This window comes from Myotis myotis, unplaced genomic scaffold, assembly GCF_014108235.1.
Source record: "Myotis myotis isolate mMyoMyo1 unplaced genomic scaffold, mMyoMyo1.p scaffold_m19_p_11, whole genome shotgun sequence".
NCBI lineage: Eukaryota > Metazoa > Chordata > Mammalia > Chiroptera > Vespertilionidae > Myotis > Myotis myotis.
Genome location: NW_023416315.1, coordinates 15,273,457 through 15,293,308, shown reverse-complemented (window position 1 = coordinate 15,293,308; position 19,852 = coordinate 15,273,457). Strand labels below are relative to the sequence as shown.

Here is a 19,852-nt window from a genome sequence, read left to right as displayed (position 1 = left end):
CCCAACCATAAAATTATTTTCGTTGCTACTTCATCACTGTAATGTTGCTACTGTTATGAATCGTAATGTAAATATCTGATATGCAGGATGGTCTTAGGTGACCCCTGTGAAAGGGTCGTTCGACCACCTAAGGGGTCGTGACCCACAGGATGAGAACCGCTGCAACAGTACCTTTACTACTGGCGTCTGCCAGGGTTTCTTTCACCCACCCTCCTCACTCTCCCCTCTCACTGGGTGATCTCATCTACTCACAAGGTTCCTAGTGCCACTGAGATTTTTTTTTTTTAAAAACATTTTTATTGATTTCAGAGAGGAAGGGAGAGGGGAGAGACAGAAACATCAATGATGAGAGAGAATCACTGACCGGCTGCCTCCTGCATGCCCCCTAGTGGGGATTGAGCCCGCAACCCAGGCATGTGTCCTTGACTGGAATCAAACCCAGGACCCTTCAGTCCGAAGGCCAACACTAGCCACTGAGCCAAACTAGCCAGAGCACCACTGAGATGTTTTTATTTTTTAGAGAGAGAGGAAGGGAGAGGGAGAGAAATATCAATGAGAGTCAATCAGCTGCCTTCTGCACACTCCCTACTGGGGATTGAGCGCAAAACCCAGGCATGTGCCATGACCAAGAATCAAATTGGTAACCTCTTGGTGCATGGGACAATGCTCAATCTACTGAGCCATACCAGCTGGACTGGATGAGTCCATTCTTGAACTCCAGACTTGTACACACTAGCACCTATTTTCATTTGATTGTCTCTGCGCTTAACATGCCCGAAACTAAAATCATCATTCCCCATAGCTTTTTCCTCCTCCTTTGTTTTCTACTTTAGTGAATTATACCATCACCTATCCAGTATTCCATGCAAGAAACCAGGACATATATTAACCCTCGCTCTACTATCTCCAACACATAATTGATACCCAATAGGCAACAGCTTATTCTGCCTCCTAAATGTTGGTTCATTTCATCTACCTTTTTCTATTCCTATCATCTCCACCTTAGTTCATGCCACAATACTCTCTCACTTGGATTATGGCAAAAGAATCCTAATTGGTTTCTCTAACTCCAGTCTTCTCTCAGCATCCTGACCAAAACCAACTCAGGATCACATTTACACTAAAAAGACATATAATGTCCTTCGAGACCTGGCTCCTCCTCAGCTCCTGAGCTGCCTCTGACACATTAAACGCACTCCTCTGGAACTCTGCATTCTCTCAATGCTCCTTGACCTCTCATTGCCAATCCCATACATATTCACCTGGCTAAATACTACTAGATCCAGAAAACCTTCCCTGACTACCTTTTTGGTACCTTCTCATCCTAGTACTCATCTAAAAGTGCTTAAAGTGTTAGAAATAGCTGTTTGTCATTCTCCATCATAAACCAGTGGATTCCTTTAAGGCAAAGACTGTTTCATCATTATATTCACATCAATTATGACTGCTTGGCACATAGTAAATGCTCATCAGGTATTTGATAAATAAATGAACTCACGCTGGAAAGGAGTGATAAAACAAAGTTACCAAATGTCAGAACTTTTAACCTCATTTAAACACCATCTTTAAGAACTATTCAAGCTTTTCATTTTCTAACTAGTGTCCCAGTGCACGGATTCATACACATTGAAAGGAAATTAATTAGAAAAAATATTTTAATATCGCTATTCATGTCTTGCTAATGAAAAGAAAATAGGATTCTATCGAGTCTCCTATATACCTACTCCAGGACTTCTGTGAAGATCAAATAAGATGAGGCACGGGAAAATGCTTTACAAACATTTGGGAAAACTGTAAAATGTTTGCATCTGGCTATAAAGCAAGTTGGGTACCTGGGCTGAAGAAACTCCAAGGAGGCTAGTCGCTAGGGAGAGGAAGCTGAACGTAGTTACGTGATGTCACTACTCGGCACCCACAGCGACCATTTCCAGGCTGGGCTGGGCTGTGGGCCGCGGGCTGCATTCTGCGCCATGGAGTCTTGGCAGCGTTGGCTGCGATTTGGTGGGGTGTTGCTCCGGGATGGTGGCGGAGCCTGTGTCCCACTGGGGGAAAGCCGAGTGTTGGTTTGTCGGCACCAAGTCTGTGGTGCTGTTTATTTTTAATGGCCAGTGCGTGTCATGGCAGCTCCTGCATTGAGCGTCTGCCCCCGATGGTCAATGCATGTCACAGCTACCAGTTGGATGGACACTTAGCCTTTTCTGTATATAGATTGGCCTTTTAAATTTTTGTATTGACTTCAAATCATATGCCAAATGTGCCAAGCACTATATGTAAATAAATTATCTCACTTAATCTTCACAACTCTACTAGTAGGTATTTTTTCAGTTATTATATAGCTGAGGAAATTGAGGAACAAAGGGGTTAAAAGCAACCTTCTGAGGCCACAGGTAGTAAATAGAGAATGACTTAAAACCCAGGCAGCTTGCCTTGAGCCAATGGTCTTTACAACTATGATATACTGCATCCTTCTCAAAACAATTTTCTAGGTGAAATCTGAGGAAAATACTTCATATTATCTGATAAGGAACAATATTACTAGTCTTTGACTCTACCAGTTTAAAATGTAAGAACATCTCTTGGACAAAACTACATTTGAAAACTTTTGGTATTATTCGTCAATATTTATTAGTGAAAACTGTATTTGGATGCAAACTACCAGAACTCACCCAAATGATATCCCTTTATTTAGATAAAAATAAAAGCTTTTAAATCCTTACCAACACCAAAGTTTAACTTCTAAAAGAACATTTTCTAATTTAAGAATTTCACACCATTAAGGAAGCAACCAGCCAAAACCAAATTGTGGTGTATTATCCGAACAAATGATCTGGTTTCTCCAACAAATGAATGGCCATGTGGGCAGGGAAAAAGATGGTGATGACAGGGAGCCCGTTACAGACCAAGTTAGGAGACACATAACTGAAGCCTTTAAATGATCTTATTTCGATTCTAATTTGAATAAATCAACTATAAAAAGACATTGTTGAGATAATAAAGGAAACAAGAATATAGACCAAATATTAGGATATTAAGTAAGTGGGGTTTTTTAAACTTTGAAAATGGCGTGGCGGTTAAATAAAAAAATAAAAAATCAGAGTTGGATATTAAAATGTGAATGTGGGAAATTTTTAAAAGTGAATTTAAAAACATTTACATTTTGAGATAAAATGTATACAACAGCTTAATTATATTTGCTTAGTATAAGAAGAGAAATATTTTATTTTAAAGTGTAATCAGCAACTTTGCTTGGTCAACTCATGACATACCTTGCATGAGTTTCGAAGTTTTTGCCTTTCCTTTTTGATGGCTTTTTTCTGGATATCTTTTTCCTTCTTTGCCAGTAATGCTTGTTGTCTAACTTCCTCTTCTTCTTTCTCTTTAGCTAATCGAGCAGCTTCTAATTCAGCTTGTCTTTGCTTTAAAATGGGGAATAAAATCATTTTAATAAGAAAATTAGAATTCCTAAATGCTCTATCATATTATTTAAAAAATTCAATCTTTAATAAATTTAAAAAAAGATGATGCATCAATGTATTGAAGACTGAAGGTTGAACTGGGAAAAGCAGCTGGTAAAGTTCTACAAACACATTTAGGAATGCAAAACATCCATCCTATATAATAAAAGGCTAATATGCAATTTGTCCCCTCAGGAGTTCACCTGAATGGGAGTTCAACCACTTGCTATGACGTGTGTTGACCACCAGGGGGCAGCGAGGATTGAAGGAAGGTGCCAGCCAGCAGCTGGCAGCCAGCAGTTGGGGGAAGGAAGGCCCCGATCAGCCCTGATCTCTGGCCAGGCCTAGGGACCCCGTGCATGAATTTCATGCACCAGGCCTCTACTATTAGAAATAAGCATGATATTAAAGAAATTTATATCACATGTTTTTGCTCAAAAATTTGCTGGTAAAGATCCCTCTATCAATTGTACCAACTTGTCATGATTCATTTATAGTAGCAGCTAATTCTCTGCATCCAGATTATGGTTTCTAAACCTGACCTGAAAATTAAAGATTTTATGAATATTAAAGTCCAACTTCATCAAATGTCATCTTACTTTTTCTTTAGCTTCTTGCTCCTTCCGTTTTGCTTCTGCTTTTGCTTTCTTTTCTGCTTCTTTCTTGGCCTTTTCTTCTTCCTTAAATTTTTTTATTCTTGGATCACAGCTATATGCATTGTCTACCAGAAAGAAAGTTAATCTTTTGAATTTCTAACATTTAATTAAAGAACTTAAAAAAATTAATTACACTTACCAACTAATGTTCTTATTCTGTTCATTTCCTCTTTTTTTCTTTGTGCCCTTGTTGCTCTGTTCTGCTTTTCAATCCATCTCCTTTCATCACGACTATAAAATAGATAACATTGGAAACAAAATATTGCTCATAGATATGACTGAAAATGTAACATAATTTTCTATGTAAATAATGTCTGAGAAGGTCATAATGCTATGTTATGCTACTAACATTAATGCATGATTTTACTTATAATTAATTTGGATTAATATTTTTGGAATATTTATGTCAAACAATTTTCCAGGGAAAACTAAAATAAAACATAGGTTAAGCACCCAGAAGAAAAAGAATTCACTGAATTGAGCTTTTTGGACAATTCTATATTCCATGGCCTTTTCCTAAGTATAACTTAACCAACTACTGATCTGGCCTCATCTAGCTTAACATATGAGAGGAGGGCTCTCAAAATATCAAAAACTCATTTATATATAGTATATTTTTACATCATTACAAATACCAAAAAGGCAAATAAATATCTTCCTTGCCCAGCCATTGTGGCTCAGTGGATGAGCATGGACCTGTGAATCAGGAGGAGGTCACGGTTTGTTCCCGGTTGGGGCACATGCCCGGGTTGCGGGCTCAATCCCCAGTAGGTGGCTTGCAGGAGGCAGCCGATCAATGATTCTCTCTCATCATTAATGTTTCTCTCTTTCTCGCTCTGCGTTCCTCTCTGAAATCAATAAAAATATAATTTAAATAAAATCTCCCTTTATTAATGGTTGATATACATACCACTCTGCTTTTTCTTTTTCTTCTTCATCTAGGTAAGAAAATTCTCTCCAAGAATCAAAATTATACCTGTAGACAGAAATAAGTAAAACAAAAACAAACAAACTCTTTAAAATTAACTTAGAGGTATATAATTTTAAAAAACATTAATGGCAGCCCTGGCTGATATTGTTCATTGGTTAGAGCAGTGGTCGGCAAACTGCGGCTCACGAGCCACATGCAGCTCTTTGGCCCCTTGAGTGTGGTTCTTCCACAAAATACCACGTGTAGGCGCACACATACAGTGCGATTGAAACTTCATGGCCCATGCGCAGAAGTCGGTATTTTGTGGAAGAGCCACACTCAAGGGGCCAAAGAGCCGCAGTTTGCTGACCACTGGGTTAGAGCACCAGCTTATACATCAAAAGGTCTCGGGTTCGATTCCTGGTCAAGGGCACATAGCTGGTTTGCAGGTTCAATCTCTGGCTCAGTCAGGGTGTGTGTGGGAGGTAACCAATCAATGTGTCTCTCTCACATTAATGTTTCTCTCTCTCTCTCCCCTTCCCCATCCTCCCTTCACTCTCTCTAAAAATCAATGGGAAAAATATCCTTGGGTGAGGATTAACAAAACAAACAAAAACCCCAATATTAATGGCAAGTGAATGTGTGTTTTTGTTTTTTTTTAATAAATCCCCTCCACTCCCTTCTGGTACTGAATTAACACTATGTTCAAGTCTTTTCTTCCTTTTTTAATGACATTGTATGAAAATCTAAAATATACTTATTATTCCCCTCCAGTCAAAAATCACACCTCCTTGTTAGTTCTTCTATTAGGTTTCTCTCTCGCTGGGGACTTGTTAAGTTTTCCTTGCCTTCACCATTGCTACTCTGTCAACTCTTAAACCATAGTAGTGGTTATTTTTAGCAACTAAAACTGATAGAGCTAAATTTTGCCATTTTTGTTTTACGTGATTTTATGTTTTAATTTATCAGATATTAATGAGAAAATACAGTGGCCATTGAATATTAAGCTTATTAAAAATTAAGAAATTAGTTATAGAGACAAATAGTACTGTTTCTTCCACACATACTCAAGTACTTTTAATAGCAAGATAGCTAGGGAAGATGTTATTTATTTTTATTCAATTCAAATGACTACTCAGTTTTAATTTTTTACCATTAGAGTGTGCGTGGTATCTAGAAATCTGATTAATAGAAAACATTGAAAAAACAATCATAAAAGCCTAAATATCATATAGGAGCTAATAGGAGGTTTATTAATTTCTGAACAAAGTGCTTTTGATCCCTTGATTAATTTATGAACAGTCAATCAAGTATTTACTGAATACTTAGTCTTTAAAAAAAAAATCACAGCATCATAAAATCAGTGTATCCACTTACCAGAAAGAATAAAATGCATCTACATCTTCAAATGATGAATTCATATCACCAAGTTTAGGGACATTTTTTTTATTTGACCATCTGAAATATTAAAAGAAAATTCAATTAAAAATTTGGTACAGAAGTTCAACAGACAAATTCTTCCTCTCCTAAATCTTCCTCTCCTAGGTCCTCTAAGACTAAAGAGATGGAGCTGGAAAATTAGGAGTGGTGTGCTGAACAACACAGGTGCAATAGAGGACAAGGGTGGATAGGAATGGGCGAGTAAACAATGAAATGGTGTTTTATCCATCAGGTTATCATCAGTCTGTAAGTTACAGGGTTGTAGCAGCTGCCAGTGGCTGGCTAGGAAAAACAGGCCCTGAGCCCCTTTTCCCCGTAAATGGGCAGTACAGCAATCTGCAGGTCTAGCCTTTTAAAAAAATGTTAATACTCACAGAGGGAATAAATTTCCACCCCCTCATCACCACCACATTTCCTCCTAAAAGTCAGACTTTTAGGTTCAGCACCTCACCCATCACATATATCACATAGTAAAAGGATCTTAAGGCTACTTACTGACTTGTTTTCCATTCTATAAAACCATTCTACAAAAAAATAATCCATTGTCTTTTTTTTTTTTTTTTTTTACCACCTTCAATACTGTTACAAAACAAATGTGAAGAAAAAGATTAGAAGAAATATTAGACCACACCAAATGGCTAATCAAAGTGGTTCTCAAATGTGGATGCACATTAGCATTCACCTAGGAACATTAAAAACCCTACATGAATTCAAAAACTATTAAACTGAAATCACAATTAAATCACAATCTCTTTAGGTGGAACCCAGGTATCAGAAATTTTTCAGACTCTACAGTTGAATCCATTTGCAGTCCAGATGTACTCCATAAAAAACCTTTCAATGCAGATGTAACCAAAAAATTTAGAATACTGGTACACCCTATGTAAAAACTGATTTAAATGAAAGAAATTAAATATGCTTTAATCTTAAATATAAATCATCCTTAGTCAGAGAACCTTATGATAACCAGATGCTCAAAAAATAGAACAAAAGCCTGGCCAGCATGGCCCGGTGGTGGAGTGTCGATCTATGAACCAGGAGGTTGCAGTTCGATTCTCTGTCAGGGCACATGCCTGAGTTGGTTGCGGGTTTGATCCCTAGTGTGAGGCATGCAGGAGGCAGCCAATCAGTGATTCTCTTTCAACACTGATGATTCTATCTCTCTTTCCCTCTCCCTTCCCCTCTGAAATCAATAAAAATATGTCTAAAAAAAAAGAACAAAAGCTTTTTTCAAGTGATAATGGGCCAAATAGAGCAATGTACCCATTAATAAAAGAGAAACAAAAAAATGGGAAATTACTGTCACCTAAGTAACGGTATCACACTACATAAAAGCAGTCTGCCCCCAAGGAAAACTCAAAAGAAAAACATTCCATGAGTTATAAAATAATTTCACTATGGAAAAGTAAAACTTCTATTTAGAGAGCAAAACAGAAACCTAGAGACTATAAGAAGCAGGCCAATACAGGAATGATTTTCAACTGGTGTGCCACAAGAATTTTTAAAACATGCAATACCCGACTATTTAGTCAGGGGCACTGACCTCTTTTCCCTTAGATTGTCAAATAAAAATATGACGACAGCCGACACAACAATAGCCGTCTGGTTATACCTATTTATTTTTTTGTCGGATCGGCAGAAAATATATTTTTTGTGTGTGCCGCAGAATTTTAGTAATTAGTTTATGTGTGCCATGAGATGAAAAAGGTTGAAAACTGCTGCAGTAGAGCATAATGATCACAAGGGGATGCCTTAACTCACCTGGAATTCCTTTCAAACACTGGGGAAAACACTTCGAAGAAATTGTCTTTTGCTTCACTTTTAGAAGGAACTGAGTTATCAAAAGTAGGATCTACACTGTTAAATGCTCGTCTTTTCACTGGATCAGATAACATTTCATAAGCTGAGGAAAAAATGATAAGGTCATATTACCATGACTTGACATTTTTTTCCCTGTGAGAAAATAAAAATTCCCCTTCCTTTAAAAAAAGTCATTATTTTCCACATTTAAAATTTTATGTGCTTGGGGGGTGGAATTTAATCTAGGTGAAGAAGCTCTAGCACTACTAGATATAACTGCACCTAACCTCGTTAAGTGGCTCTTCTGGAAGGCAAATGACAAAACAACAGTTAAAAATACTCATCCTTTGGCTTCTGGTCAAGATGGCAGCACAGGTAAATGCGGTCTCACATCCTCCCACAATCACATCAAAATTACAACTAAGTTACAAAACCGCCATCATTCAGAACCCCTGGGATCTAGCTGAACAGAAGTCCTCTAACTATGGATGTGAAGAAGCCACATCGAGACTGGTAGGGGGGGAGATGTGGAATGGGCGGGCCCACACCAACATGTGGAGGGTAACAATCAGGAGGGCTATCTCAGCTGCAGAGGTTCCCCCTGAGGAGTGAGGGGTCCCAGCCCCACACCAGGGTCCCCAGCCCAGGGTTCCAGTGCCGGGAAGAGAAGTCCCATAACTTCGGGCTGTGAAAACTGGCAGGGAGGGTGGCTGAGATGAAGGCTGCTGGAGTTCCTGGTGTTCCTCTTCAAGGGCCTGCGCACAAACTTACAGACTCACTCGCTCTGAACTCCAGCACTGGGCAGCAGTCTGAAAGTCACCAGGGACATACGGGGAGGAACTGAATTGTCTGTTATTAGGGTGAGAGCTGACGGGGTAACTTTCTCCTAGACAGAAATGCTGGCAGAGGCCCGTGTTCCTTTGCTGAGGCCTCTCCCCACAGAATCAGCAGGCAGGTGGCCTATTGGAGTCTCCCCCAACCTGGCAACACTGTTCACCTTGCCCTGGTGATTTCTTGAAACCCTGTCCCACCCAGCTGTTTCTTTCCAGTGGCTTTTTCATACAAATGGCCTGTCTTCACTCACGCTTTGGACTCCCCCACAATCCCTAGAAGTTTCACAAACCCCAAACAAGCAGCATATGCCTTGTACATATTGCTAAGTGGCCCTAGACTGGCTTCAGCACACACACAGCTTTTCTCCAGGCACCTCCAAGCCCAGCAGCCATCTGCAGATTGTTTTGTGGCTCATGCCGAGTAGCTCTAGGAAAGGCACAGGTGGTGGCTGACCTTGGCCTGCACCTCTCAGGAGGCCCCAAAGCCGGTGGACAGCTTCAGACCATGCTGAAGGACCACTGGACCACCTCCACGAGCGGCACACTCGAGGCAGACTCATTAGGCACTGGAGCCCCAGAGAAGCCAGTCTTGCTCTGTGGTGTTGGCCCTGAACAGCAGATCCTCCATGGTGGTTGCGCCCAGTCCTTGAAGCCAATCCACATGAGTCACCCACCTGAAGCACCCAGCTCAGGTGACCCAAGAGGATGCGCCACTGGACTCTATAGGATACTACTACAGAAAACCACTGAAATAAGTCAGACAGAGAAAGACAAATGCCATATGATTTCACTTATGTGTGGAAACCAAAAAACAAAATAAATGGACAAACAGAACAGAAACAGACTCATAGAGAGAGAGAACATTTTGGAAGAGGGGTTGGTGAGATGGGTGAAAAAGTGAAGGAATTAAGAAGTACAGGACTCTCATACCCAGTTAGCCTGGAGGTCAAATCACCCCCACTATTGCCGACAACAATCAAGGCTTAACTACAACAAGACTGCGCACAAAGACCACTAGGGGGTGCACCAAGAAAAGATAAAAACATGCGGAGACAAAGAAACAGGATGCAAATGTCAGAAATAGAAGATATAGAGCTCAAAACCACACTTTTAAGGTCTCTCAAGAACTGTCTAGAAGCTGCCGATAAACTTAGTAAGGCCCTCGAAACGACTGGTGAGACCGCCGATAAATGTAGTGAGATCCTCAAGAAATCTAATGAGACCCTCGATATTGTGATAAAGAACCAACTAGAAATTAAGCATACACTGACTGAAATAAAGAATATTGTACAGACACCCAACAGCAGACCAGAGGAGCGCAAGAATCAAGTCAAAGATTCGAAATGCGAAGAAGCAAAAAACACCCAACTGGAAAAGCAAAATGAAAAAAGAATCCGAAAATACAAAGCTAGTGTACAGCTTCAAGCGTACCAACATCAGAATTATAGGGGTGCCAGAAGATGAGAGAGAGCAAGATATTGAACACCTATTTGAAGAAATAATGACAGAAAACTTCCTCCACCTGGTGAAAGAAATAGACTTACAGGTCCAGGAAGCGCAGAGAACCCCAAACAAAAGGAATCCAAAGAGGACCACACCAAGACACATCATAATTAAAATGCCAAGAGCAAAAGACAAAGAGAAAATCCTAAAAGCAGCAAGAGAAAGAAACTGTTACCTACAAGGGAATACCCATATGACTGTCAGCTGATTTCTCAACAGAAACTTTGCAGGCCAGAAGGGAATGGCAAGAAATATTCAAAGTGATGAATACCAAGAACCTACAACCAAGATTACTTTATCCAGCAAAGCTATCATTCAGAATTGAAGGTCAGATAAAGAGCTTCACAGATAAGGAAAAGCTAAAGGAGTTCATCACCACCAAACCAGTATTATATGAAATGCTAAAAGGTATCCTTTAAGAAGAGGAAGAGGAAGAAAAAGGTAAAGATACAAATTATGAACAACAAATATGCATCTATCAACAAGTGAATCTAAGAATCAAGTGAATAAATAATCTGATGAACAGAATGAACTGTTGATTATAATAGAATCAGGGACATAGAAAGGGAATGGACTGACTATTCTTGGGGGGGAAAGGGGTGTGGGAGATTCGGGAAGAGACTGGACAAAAATCGTGCACCTATGGATGAGGACAGTGGGTGGGGAGTGAGGGCGGAGGGTGGGGCGGGAACTGGGAGGAGGGGAGTTATGGGGGGAAAAAAGAGGAACAAATGTAATAATCTGAACAATAAAGATTTAATTAAAAAAAATATATATATATATAAAAAAAAAGAAGTACAAATTGGTTGTTACAGAATAGTCATGGGGATGTTTTTAAAGTACAGCATAGGGAATATAGTCAGTAATATTGCAATAACTACGTATGGTGTCAAATAGGTTCTAGACTTATTGGGTGATCACTTCGTAAGTTTTATAAATGTCTAATCTCTGGGTTGTACACCTGAACTAATATAATATTGTAAGTTAAGTGTAATTGAAAAATAAAAAATTTAATAAAAAAACACTCATCCCTTAAGAAAACATGATTCTGAGGAAAAACAAATTGTTAGAAAATTAACTTAGATCCCCAGGTTGTGAACAATCAAAGGATCTCAGGCATCTTGAGCATTGTGTAAAAGTGGGCCAATAAGAATACATTTAAAAGGTGTGTTACAATTTTTAAAAAACTAGCATCAAAATGTAAAATCACATTGAAGGAAATGTTTAGAAATGGTGGCACCTATATTAATCTGCTTAGCAAGGACATGGTTATGTAATTACCAATAAACATTTGTGGGTCCTATATTAGGATACAAGCAACTTAATATAAATTAGCAAAACGTCTGAGGAACAGTTTAGTCCCATAAAATATCTGAAATAAGAAAGATTTTAGTATTTTCATCATTAGATATAACAGGTATGAATTCACCCTAGGATGAGCTTCTTAAAAAAATCATCTGGTGATCTCATTAAAATACAGATTCTGATTCAGTATAGGTCTAGGGTGGGGCCTGAACTTCTGCATTTCTGAAAAGCTGTCAGGTGTTGCTGATGCTGCTGGTTGAGAGAACCTCACTTTGTGTAGTGAGGTTCTGGGGAAAATTACCAAAAATAACCACATATAACTGAAAATGAGTAATCATCACTATTAGAAATGCCTAACTCTAAAATATTTCCTTACCTTTAGTTATGCAAGTGAAGTAGTCATTATCTCCTTCTTTTATTGGTTCACCAGCTGCTTTCCGTTTGTCTGGGTGATGTTTTAAAACCATTGCTTTATCTACAAAATAAGCCAGATTTAGATAATTTGTTACTTTAGACATTAAAACTAAGAAAAAAGATGAGCTAAATAGTGTTTCTAAAATCATAATGCTAATGTAAAAATATTTTGCCTATGGTAAAACATAAGCTTATTAAATGTGGGAATTAGAGAAACAAAGAATCATTTAAGAAGGGGCCAAAGTGCCAACACCTAAAGCCAATTACTGTTAACATTTTAGTGTATTTTCACAGACTTTTTTTCCTCAAGCATATGCTTCAAAAATTTTAGGTATAATCTTATCATATATATCAGTTTATATTCTGCTTTCTTCCAACTTAACTTTTTCTTGGTTCTGAAGGTAAAGGAGAGTGTGCTCATGCATTGGTATAACCATATGATACATGCGGTTCAATTTAGAGTTATGGCTATAGACTATGATCCTGCACATTTTTTCAAAAGGAAAACATTTCCTATGCCAGATATCTGATTATTTCAAAATAATTAAATACTTACGTGCTGCTTTGATCTGTCTCTGTGTAGCTTTGTATCTTACATGGCCAAGTCCAAGTACTGCATAATGATCTTGGTTCTGATGAAGACATAAAAGGGAGTCAAGTTTAAAATGCAGCAATATATACTACTATCTCTTGTGTTTTGGCACCCTGAAACAGTGCTTCCCAAAGATGTTCCCATGATAGAAGTCCAGTGAGACATTCTGTATAAAATGGGTTCTGTGGTCATTTAAGTTTGGGAAATGCAGACTCTTGTATAGCCTTTTTGATGATTTGATGCACCTAAGCCTAATAAAGGCTCTGAGAAGTTCTGCAATTAAGAAAACAGAAATCTATAAAACCCAGCATTTTCCAAGCTTACTTGACCATAGAACCCCTTTTCCTCTTAAAATCTATTAACATACTATGGCCATTCTTAAATGAAAGTGTAGCCAGGAAGATTTCAGATCTGAAGAGAGTATCACAGCAGCCCTAGGGCAGTAATAGGCAAGAACCAGGAGCCACAGGGACCAAAGAAGGTAGGTTAAATGGAAATTTTGAGAAAGCAAGGGATGAGGCTTCTCTCAATAGAAGTACCTCTTTCATTTCTGCTTTGGTTAACGGCACTGCAAATTTAGAAGCTGGGGTAGCAACTCGAGTGAAGGCTCCTTACAGAACTCTAGTACTGGAGAATGAGTGGGAAGGAAGGGGAGTTACGAGCATAAAAGAGGAGAAAAAAGTCAAATAAGGCTGATGGTTTCCCTTCAAACTCAGGACTGCAAATTTCATAGGGATTGGCCCTTTATCAGACCTGGCAACCATACTTCTTCAGTTAGTTCACCTTTCCACTCACTAAGATTACTATTACATACCTTCTGTCTTCTGGTCTTTCTTTAAACCTTATAGACTCTTCTCAACCCTCTCATCAATGTCCGTGCCTCTTGCTTAATAAAAAACTTAAGTTACACTGTCAAAGTCCAGCTTCTTTCTACCATCCTACCTGCATCCATACATTTTTCCCCCCTTTCCCTTTATTCATAATTGAGAAAGCCTGTCCTACCAAAACAAATTACTCCTTCGTCTTGGTTCTGAATATCACCTTTTCTAAGGCTCCTCAAATACTAGCATCTTTCAGCTATCTCCTAATTTCAGCTGGGTTATTTTCACCATTATAAAAAGATGCTCTATTATATCTCATCTTTAAAAACACAAAACAAAAACAAAACCTTTCCCGGACCCCTTTTCCAGCTACCATCCTATTTTTCAGCTGCCTATCAAAGTTGAACTTCTTTTTTAAAAAATATATTTTTATTGATTTCACAGAAGAAGAGAGAGAGAGAAACATCAATGATGAGAGAATCATTGATCGGCTGCCTCCTGCATGTCACACACTGGGGATTGAGCCTGATCTCCTGGTTCATAGGTCAATGCTCAACCACTGAGCCACATGGGCTGGGCAAAGCTAAACTCCTTGAAGAAGCTGTCTCCTCTTAGCATTAATTTTCAAACCACTCCAATCTGGTTCAGCTCTGTCCACTTCTAGCCCAGATGCTACAAAGTTGCTCTTTTCAATATCAATTTCCAGGTACCAAATCCAAGATCACCTATCTGCCCTCACTTGGCTTCAACTCCCATTGGCAGCACAACCAACTCTTTTTATTGAAACGTTATTTTCCTTTAGTTTCTGTAAATCCATTATGTTTTCCTCCCACCAATCAGTAGCTTTTTCAGTCATTTTTACTAGTTAATCAATGATCTGCAAAGCTCAGTCCTGAGGTTTCTTTTTGTCTCTCTATACTTTGATCCTAGGTGACCTGGTTGAATGTTGGGCTGGAATATGGTAAGAATCGTGTAAATGTCCATGACTCCCCATTTCTGTCTCGCCTCCACCCCGCTAAGTTCTTAAAGACTGCCAGTGCTTCAAACTCTAATGTGGCTTTTCACTGAGGACCACTACTCCTGACTTCCTCGCCCCTCCCTCATTCACTCTGTTCCAACCACTTGCCTTCTCTCAGTTCCTGGAACATTCCAAACTTCTTTCTGCCTCAGCACAAGCTCTCTGCACGGAATGCCACTCTCCCTGATCTTTGCAAATCATCCAGGTTTCATCTTAAATGTCAGTTCCATTGGTCTTCCCCACCTACTCAGTCTAAGACAGTCATCTGAACACTCCATCACTCTGTTGTTCTTTGCCCAGCACTTAGTGGCCATGTTCCTGATTGCTTGCTTATTATCTGTTTCCTCACTGAAATGTAAGGTTTGTGGAAGCAGCAATACTGTCTTATTCAGCACCCTTAAAAAATATCTGAAACACACAGCAGGTGCTTGATCCCGATTTTTTGAATGAAACAATTAACAGAATGTATGAACTCCGCCACCTTGCTCTGATGTCATCTACTCTTTTCTATACCGAAGATCTTCTCCATTCTTTCTTCCTTTTCTCTCTTGTTGCTCTTAATGCCCCCCAATTCTATGTCCTCCTGACCCTTCCTTTCCCTCAAGTTACTGTTTTCTCTCATTTTCTCTACAACCCAGCTTTGAAAGAGTATTTTATACTTACGTCTTTTTATTACCTCCTAATAACTCTTCAACCCACTGCAATTTCTTGCTACCCCAATCATTTCACTAGAACGGCTTTCACGGTGGTCACCTAAACTTCGTTGGCCAAACCCAGGGGCTTTTTATCTTTATTTATGTTATGTGGTTGACCTCTCTCCAAAGCAGTGACACTGGTGATTGTGTTTTCTTCTTGTGACTTCCTCCTCCCTTAGTTTTTGGAAGAGTATAGTGCCTGATGTTTAATGAAACTTTGTTAAGCAAATTTTTTTTTGTCTTCCTTCTACTTCTTTTCCTCTTCTTAGTATCCTTTGCTGTTTCTCCTCCTATAATCACCCTTAAATATCTATCAGTGCTGTGCTCCTCAATGTTGTTCTTTTCTTTTAAAACTGATCATGATGGCAGGAGAATCAATTCACACTTTTTGAGTGCTTATATACTTTTCTAAGTGCTTTATACATATGCCTTACCTCACTTAACACTCATTTCAATCAATGAGACAGGAACTCTTATTATATACTATTTATTTTGAATTTATCAGATGTCCAAGCACTAGTTAAGTGCCTTATATGCATCATTTCACTAATCTCCACTACAATCCTCTGAGCTGTTAACAATATCATTGTACCAATAAGGGAAATGAGGTGAGAGATGTCAGGTAACTTTCCCAAGGTCCCAGCACACTAAATGGGCAGAATCAGATTTGAATTCAGGCACTCTAATTCCAAAGTCTGTACACTTAAGTATTATACTAGCACCAACTTAAGCAATAATACCTATTTGTCTATATTCTTCTCCTTGGCTGATGTCATTCAATTTCCCACAGCCTCACCTATCACCTATGTGCCAATGACTTGCAAATGCTTTTTGCCTCTAACCTCTTTGCAGAGTCATGAATCAATTTCTAACCACCTAATAGACAACTTCACCAGTATGTTACCAGAACCTCGATTCTGACATAACAAATTTGAACACAAACACCACTCCCCACAAACTTCCTTTTCCCGCATCCCAGTGTTGGTAACAAGCCCAAATGCACAGAGGTCTTCTGAATACATTCCCTTCTCTTGTGACACACAGACGAGGTCAAAACTTCTCAAGACTACCCCCCTCACCCCCCAAAGTTATCCCCTCTTCCTCAAAACCCAGTCACAAATTTAATTCAAGCATAAGGCATTCATTTGAAGGCTTAAATTATTGCATTAGGCCTATACTAGCAAATTATTCACTTCCCCTCCAGACCTGCCCTCCCTTTTCAAGCAATTTTCTGTGCTGCCAGGAGAATTACTTTTCTAAAATTAGCTTAGAAACTTTTAATGACTTCCTACTGCCCTGAAATAAAATTCCTTCCTGAGCATGGCATAAAAAGGACACTACACAGTTTGATCTAGAGGAGCGGTTGCCAACCGGTGGTCCGCAGACCACTGGTGGTCCGTGAGGTCCGAAAGGTTGGTGACCGCTGATCTAGAGTCTGTTTTAGGCGGAATTTCTCACCACCTTACCTCAAGAACAACCCTTAATTTTAACTAATCCCAAAAAGGTGGTACGTATTCTTTTATGCGTTTGTGTTTTTGCATCTCTATTCCTTCTTCCCAGAATACCTTTTGTCCTTTCTTTGCTTCACAAGCTGCCGCTCATCCTTTTAAGACCAGCTCAAACATCATCTTCCCCGTGAGGCCTTCCTAGACGTCTTCAGCAGAAAGAGTACCCTATGGCTGGTGCGATCCACTGAGGTTCAACAATGAAAAGGTGCTCAACTACAGTGGTCTTACTGCAGCCTCTTAGAGCGTGGTTTATTAATGGAGGACTCATGAGAAAACTGCCCGTGTCTAGCACAGCATCTGGCTGAACAAAAGGTTCAGCTGTTAAATACCTTCCAGTCCTTGGGATCAAGCGTCTTCAGCATGGGAAATTCTTCTAACTGCAACTCTTCATCTTCTGATTCCTCTGATAACTCTTTCTTATCCTCCAGTTCCTGAAAAGAGGCAGAAGCATTTCTGTTTCTCCTCTTAACAAAAGCTTCAAACCATCTTCCCACAGGTTCAACTTGACAGAGTGTTGAGGCTGTGATTGAAAGTGTTAAGAGAGGCTTCAATGTATTGCATGGAATAAATCTGTTTCAAGGCACTACGATCAAAACAGTGACAGCATCAGAATATAACTTTAAAACCATCAACTAAGAAAACGGCTGCAATAATCCAGTTAACATGAGGGTTGGCAATAAATTTACAGAGTATTCAATAAACTCTTGCACTTAGCTGAGAAAACAAAACATGAACCAATGTCAACAATAAACCAACACTCTTCTGGGGCTCTGAGAAGGTGAGGAACAGGGAGAAATGTTGCAAACTTGCTAGCCTTGTCAAAAACAAGACGACCTTCTAAAAACAACTAGCAGTATCTTAATTTAGAAACCCTGATTTGTCCTGACAGACAATTGTCCGGCAGCTAAGGGGACTTAGGCCAACGGCCCGAGTGGAGCAAGCTCTGCCTGAAGTCAGAGGCGCTGGCGTTCGGTGGGTCCCCACTGGTGGCTGCGCGAAATGAGCCAGAGATGCCGCCAACTCACAACGGAGCCGGCATCTACCTGACACGACTCCTTGGAGGACTGACGGACAAACCCAGGGAGCACTTCGGAGCAAGGCTTTACCATTGCTCCTGGGCAGGGAGGGTAAGTCACTGTCAATCTGCATGTTCACATTTCAAAAAATGTAATTTAGGTCAGGGAAGAAAAGTTAACATCTTAATTCCGATTTCATATTCCACCTGAAAGCACAAGCCTTGCTTTGCTCAGCTATCAATAACTCAGATGTAAATGCTCCTTGTACCCAAAGCCACAGTGTTCTAAAAATAACTGAGTGTTTATGTTTTGATTAGCTTTGGAAATTAAGACTTCCCCCACCATACACAGGAGAGGATTCAAACCGTAATGTTCAGTAAGCACTGCCCTCCCCACGTGGCTCAGTGGTTGGGCCTCGACCTATGAACCAGGAGGCCAAGGTTCAATTCCCAGTCAGAGCACGTGCCCGGTTGCGGGTTCGATCCCCAGCGCGAGGCGTGCAGACGGCAGCCGATCAATGATTCCCTCTCATCACTGATGTTTCTCTCTCTCGCTCCCTCTCCCTTCCTCTCCGAAACCAATAAACATATACATGTACTATCTGTGTAGTGTGACTTTGTTTTCTTACCATGCTTGTGTTATTTTTAAATATATTTTATTGATTTATTACAGAGAGGAAGGGAGAGGGAGAGAGAGTTAGAAACATCGATGAGAGAGAAACATCGATCAGCTGCCTCCCGCGCACCCCCCACTGGGGATGTGCCCGCAACCCAGGTACATGCCCTTGACGGGAATCGAACCCGGGACCCTTCAGTCCGCAGGCCGACGCTCTATCCACCGAGCCAAACCGGTCAGGGCGCTTGTTTGTTTTTTAAATCCCCACCTGAGGACACGCTTGTTGATGTGAGAGAGGAAAGAAAGAGGCACATCCACCCGCTGCTTCCCTGTGCCCGGAGCGGGGCTCCAACCCGCAGCCGGGCAGGTGCTCTGCCGGGAACGGGACCGGCGGCCTCCCGGACGGGAGGCGCCGACCACTGAGCACACTGGTGATGTGCGCACGAATGCAACACGTGCCGCGATACACGCTCCGAACCACATCCGACAAGCGCGTCCCGAGCGGCCGCAGTGGCTCACGCAGGTCGCTGAGCCGGAGACGAGCTCAGTGTCCGCGGCATCACCTGCCTGACCCTCGGCACCGGGCGCGCTTCACGGCCGGGCCGCGCCGACGAATCCCCGCGGATCCCAGCGGCGGCCCGGGCCAGGGTCTCCCTCCTGAGCACGGGGACCGGCTCCGAGGTATGACAGTTGAAAAACAAAGCGGGGCGAACGGAGAGAGGGGGAAGGTGTAGAGCACCAGCAGCCAAGGCTGGGTCCGACCCCGCGCCCTGGCAGCTCGCAGCGGGCATCAGGGTCGCGGAGGGTTCGGTCCCGAACCGCTCGGCCCAACCCATGAGTCAGCGGCCGCGAGGAGAGAGAAATGTGTCGGGGCAGAAAAGAGGCGCCCCCTCCCTCGCAGTTTGGGGCAGGGTTGCTGTCTAGCGGGGAGCGGAAAGGCGCTCGTCACGGCCCCACAGGACCGGGAGCTAGTCGCCGGGGGCCGGGGCTGAGGGATTTCGGGGTCGCGGAAGTGGAGGGCTGCGGCAGGGGGGCCGAAGCCGGGGTTGAGTGGACACGTACCGGAGGTCAGAGCGTGGGTGATGGCGGTGCCCTGGCCCTCCGCAGCGCTCGGCAGGAGCAGCATGGTGGCGCCGGGGCCGGCCCCGCGGGCGCAGCGGCTCGGTCCCGGGCGGAGCGCGCCGAGCGTTCCAGTTCCACCTCCCGGTCCGAGCCTCGCGCCTTGGCTCCACGACGCCCAGGAACCGGCGCCTGGAGACAACCAGGAACTA

At 41.4% G+C, this 19,852-nt stretch overlaps 1 protein-coding gene across 5 annotated transcripts in view; it reads right to left on the bottom strand.

Annotated features, from left to right (window-relative positions):
* DNAJC2 (DnaJ heat shock protein family (Hsp40) member C2) overlaps positions 1–19,852 on the bottom strand; it is a 27,076-nt gene extending 7,224 nt beyond the window's left edge. Inside the window, exons 1-10 of one of the 5 annotated variants that reach the window (XM_036327602.1) lie at positions 19,644–19,852; positions 17,280–17,470; positions 12,873–12,948; positions 12,279–12,377; positions 8,223–8,364; positions 6,399–6,479; positions 5,022–5,087; positions 4,251–4,342; positions 4,055–4,176; positions 3,267–3,416 (exon numbers count right to left, since the gene is read on the bottom strand). In XM_036327602.1, coding sequence (XP_036183495.1) covers positions 3,267–3,416; positions 4,055–4,176; positions 4,251–4,342; positions 5,022–5,087; positions 6,399–6,479; positions 8,223–8,364; positions 12,279–12,377; positions 12,873–12,948; positions 17,280–17,470; positions 19,644–19,707 — 1,083 coding nt within the window. In that variant the 5' untranslated portion in view covers positions 19,708–19,852. Of the gene's footprint in view, positions 1–3,266; positions 3,417–4,054; positions 4,177–4,250; positions 4,343–5,021; positions 5,088–6,398; positions 6,480–8,222; positions 8,365–12,278; positions 12,378–12,872; positions 12,949–17,007; positions 17,183–17,279; positions 17,471–19,643 lie in introns of those variants that run through there. The other 4 variants (XM_036327601.1, XM_036327603.1, XM_036327606.1 and 1 more) reach the window with 4 other exon arrangements.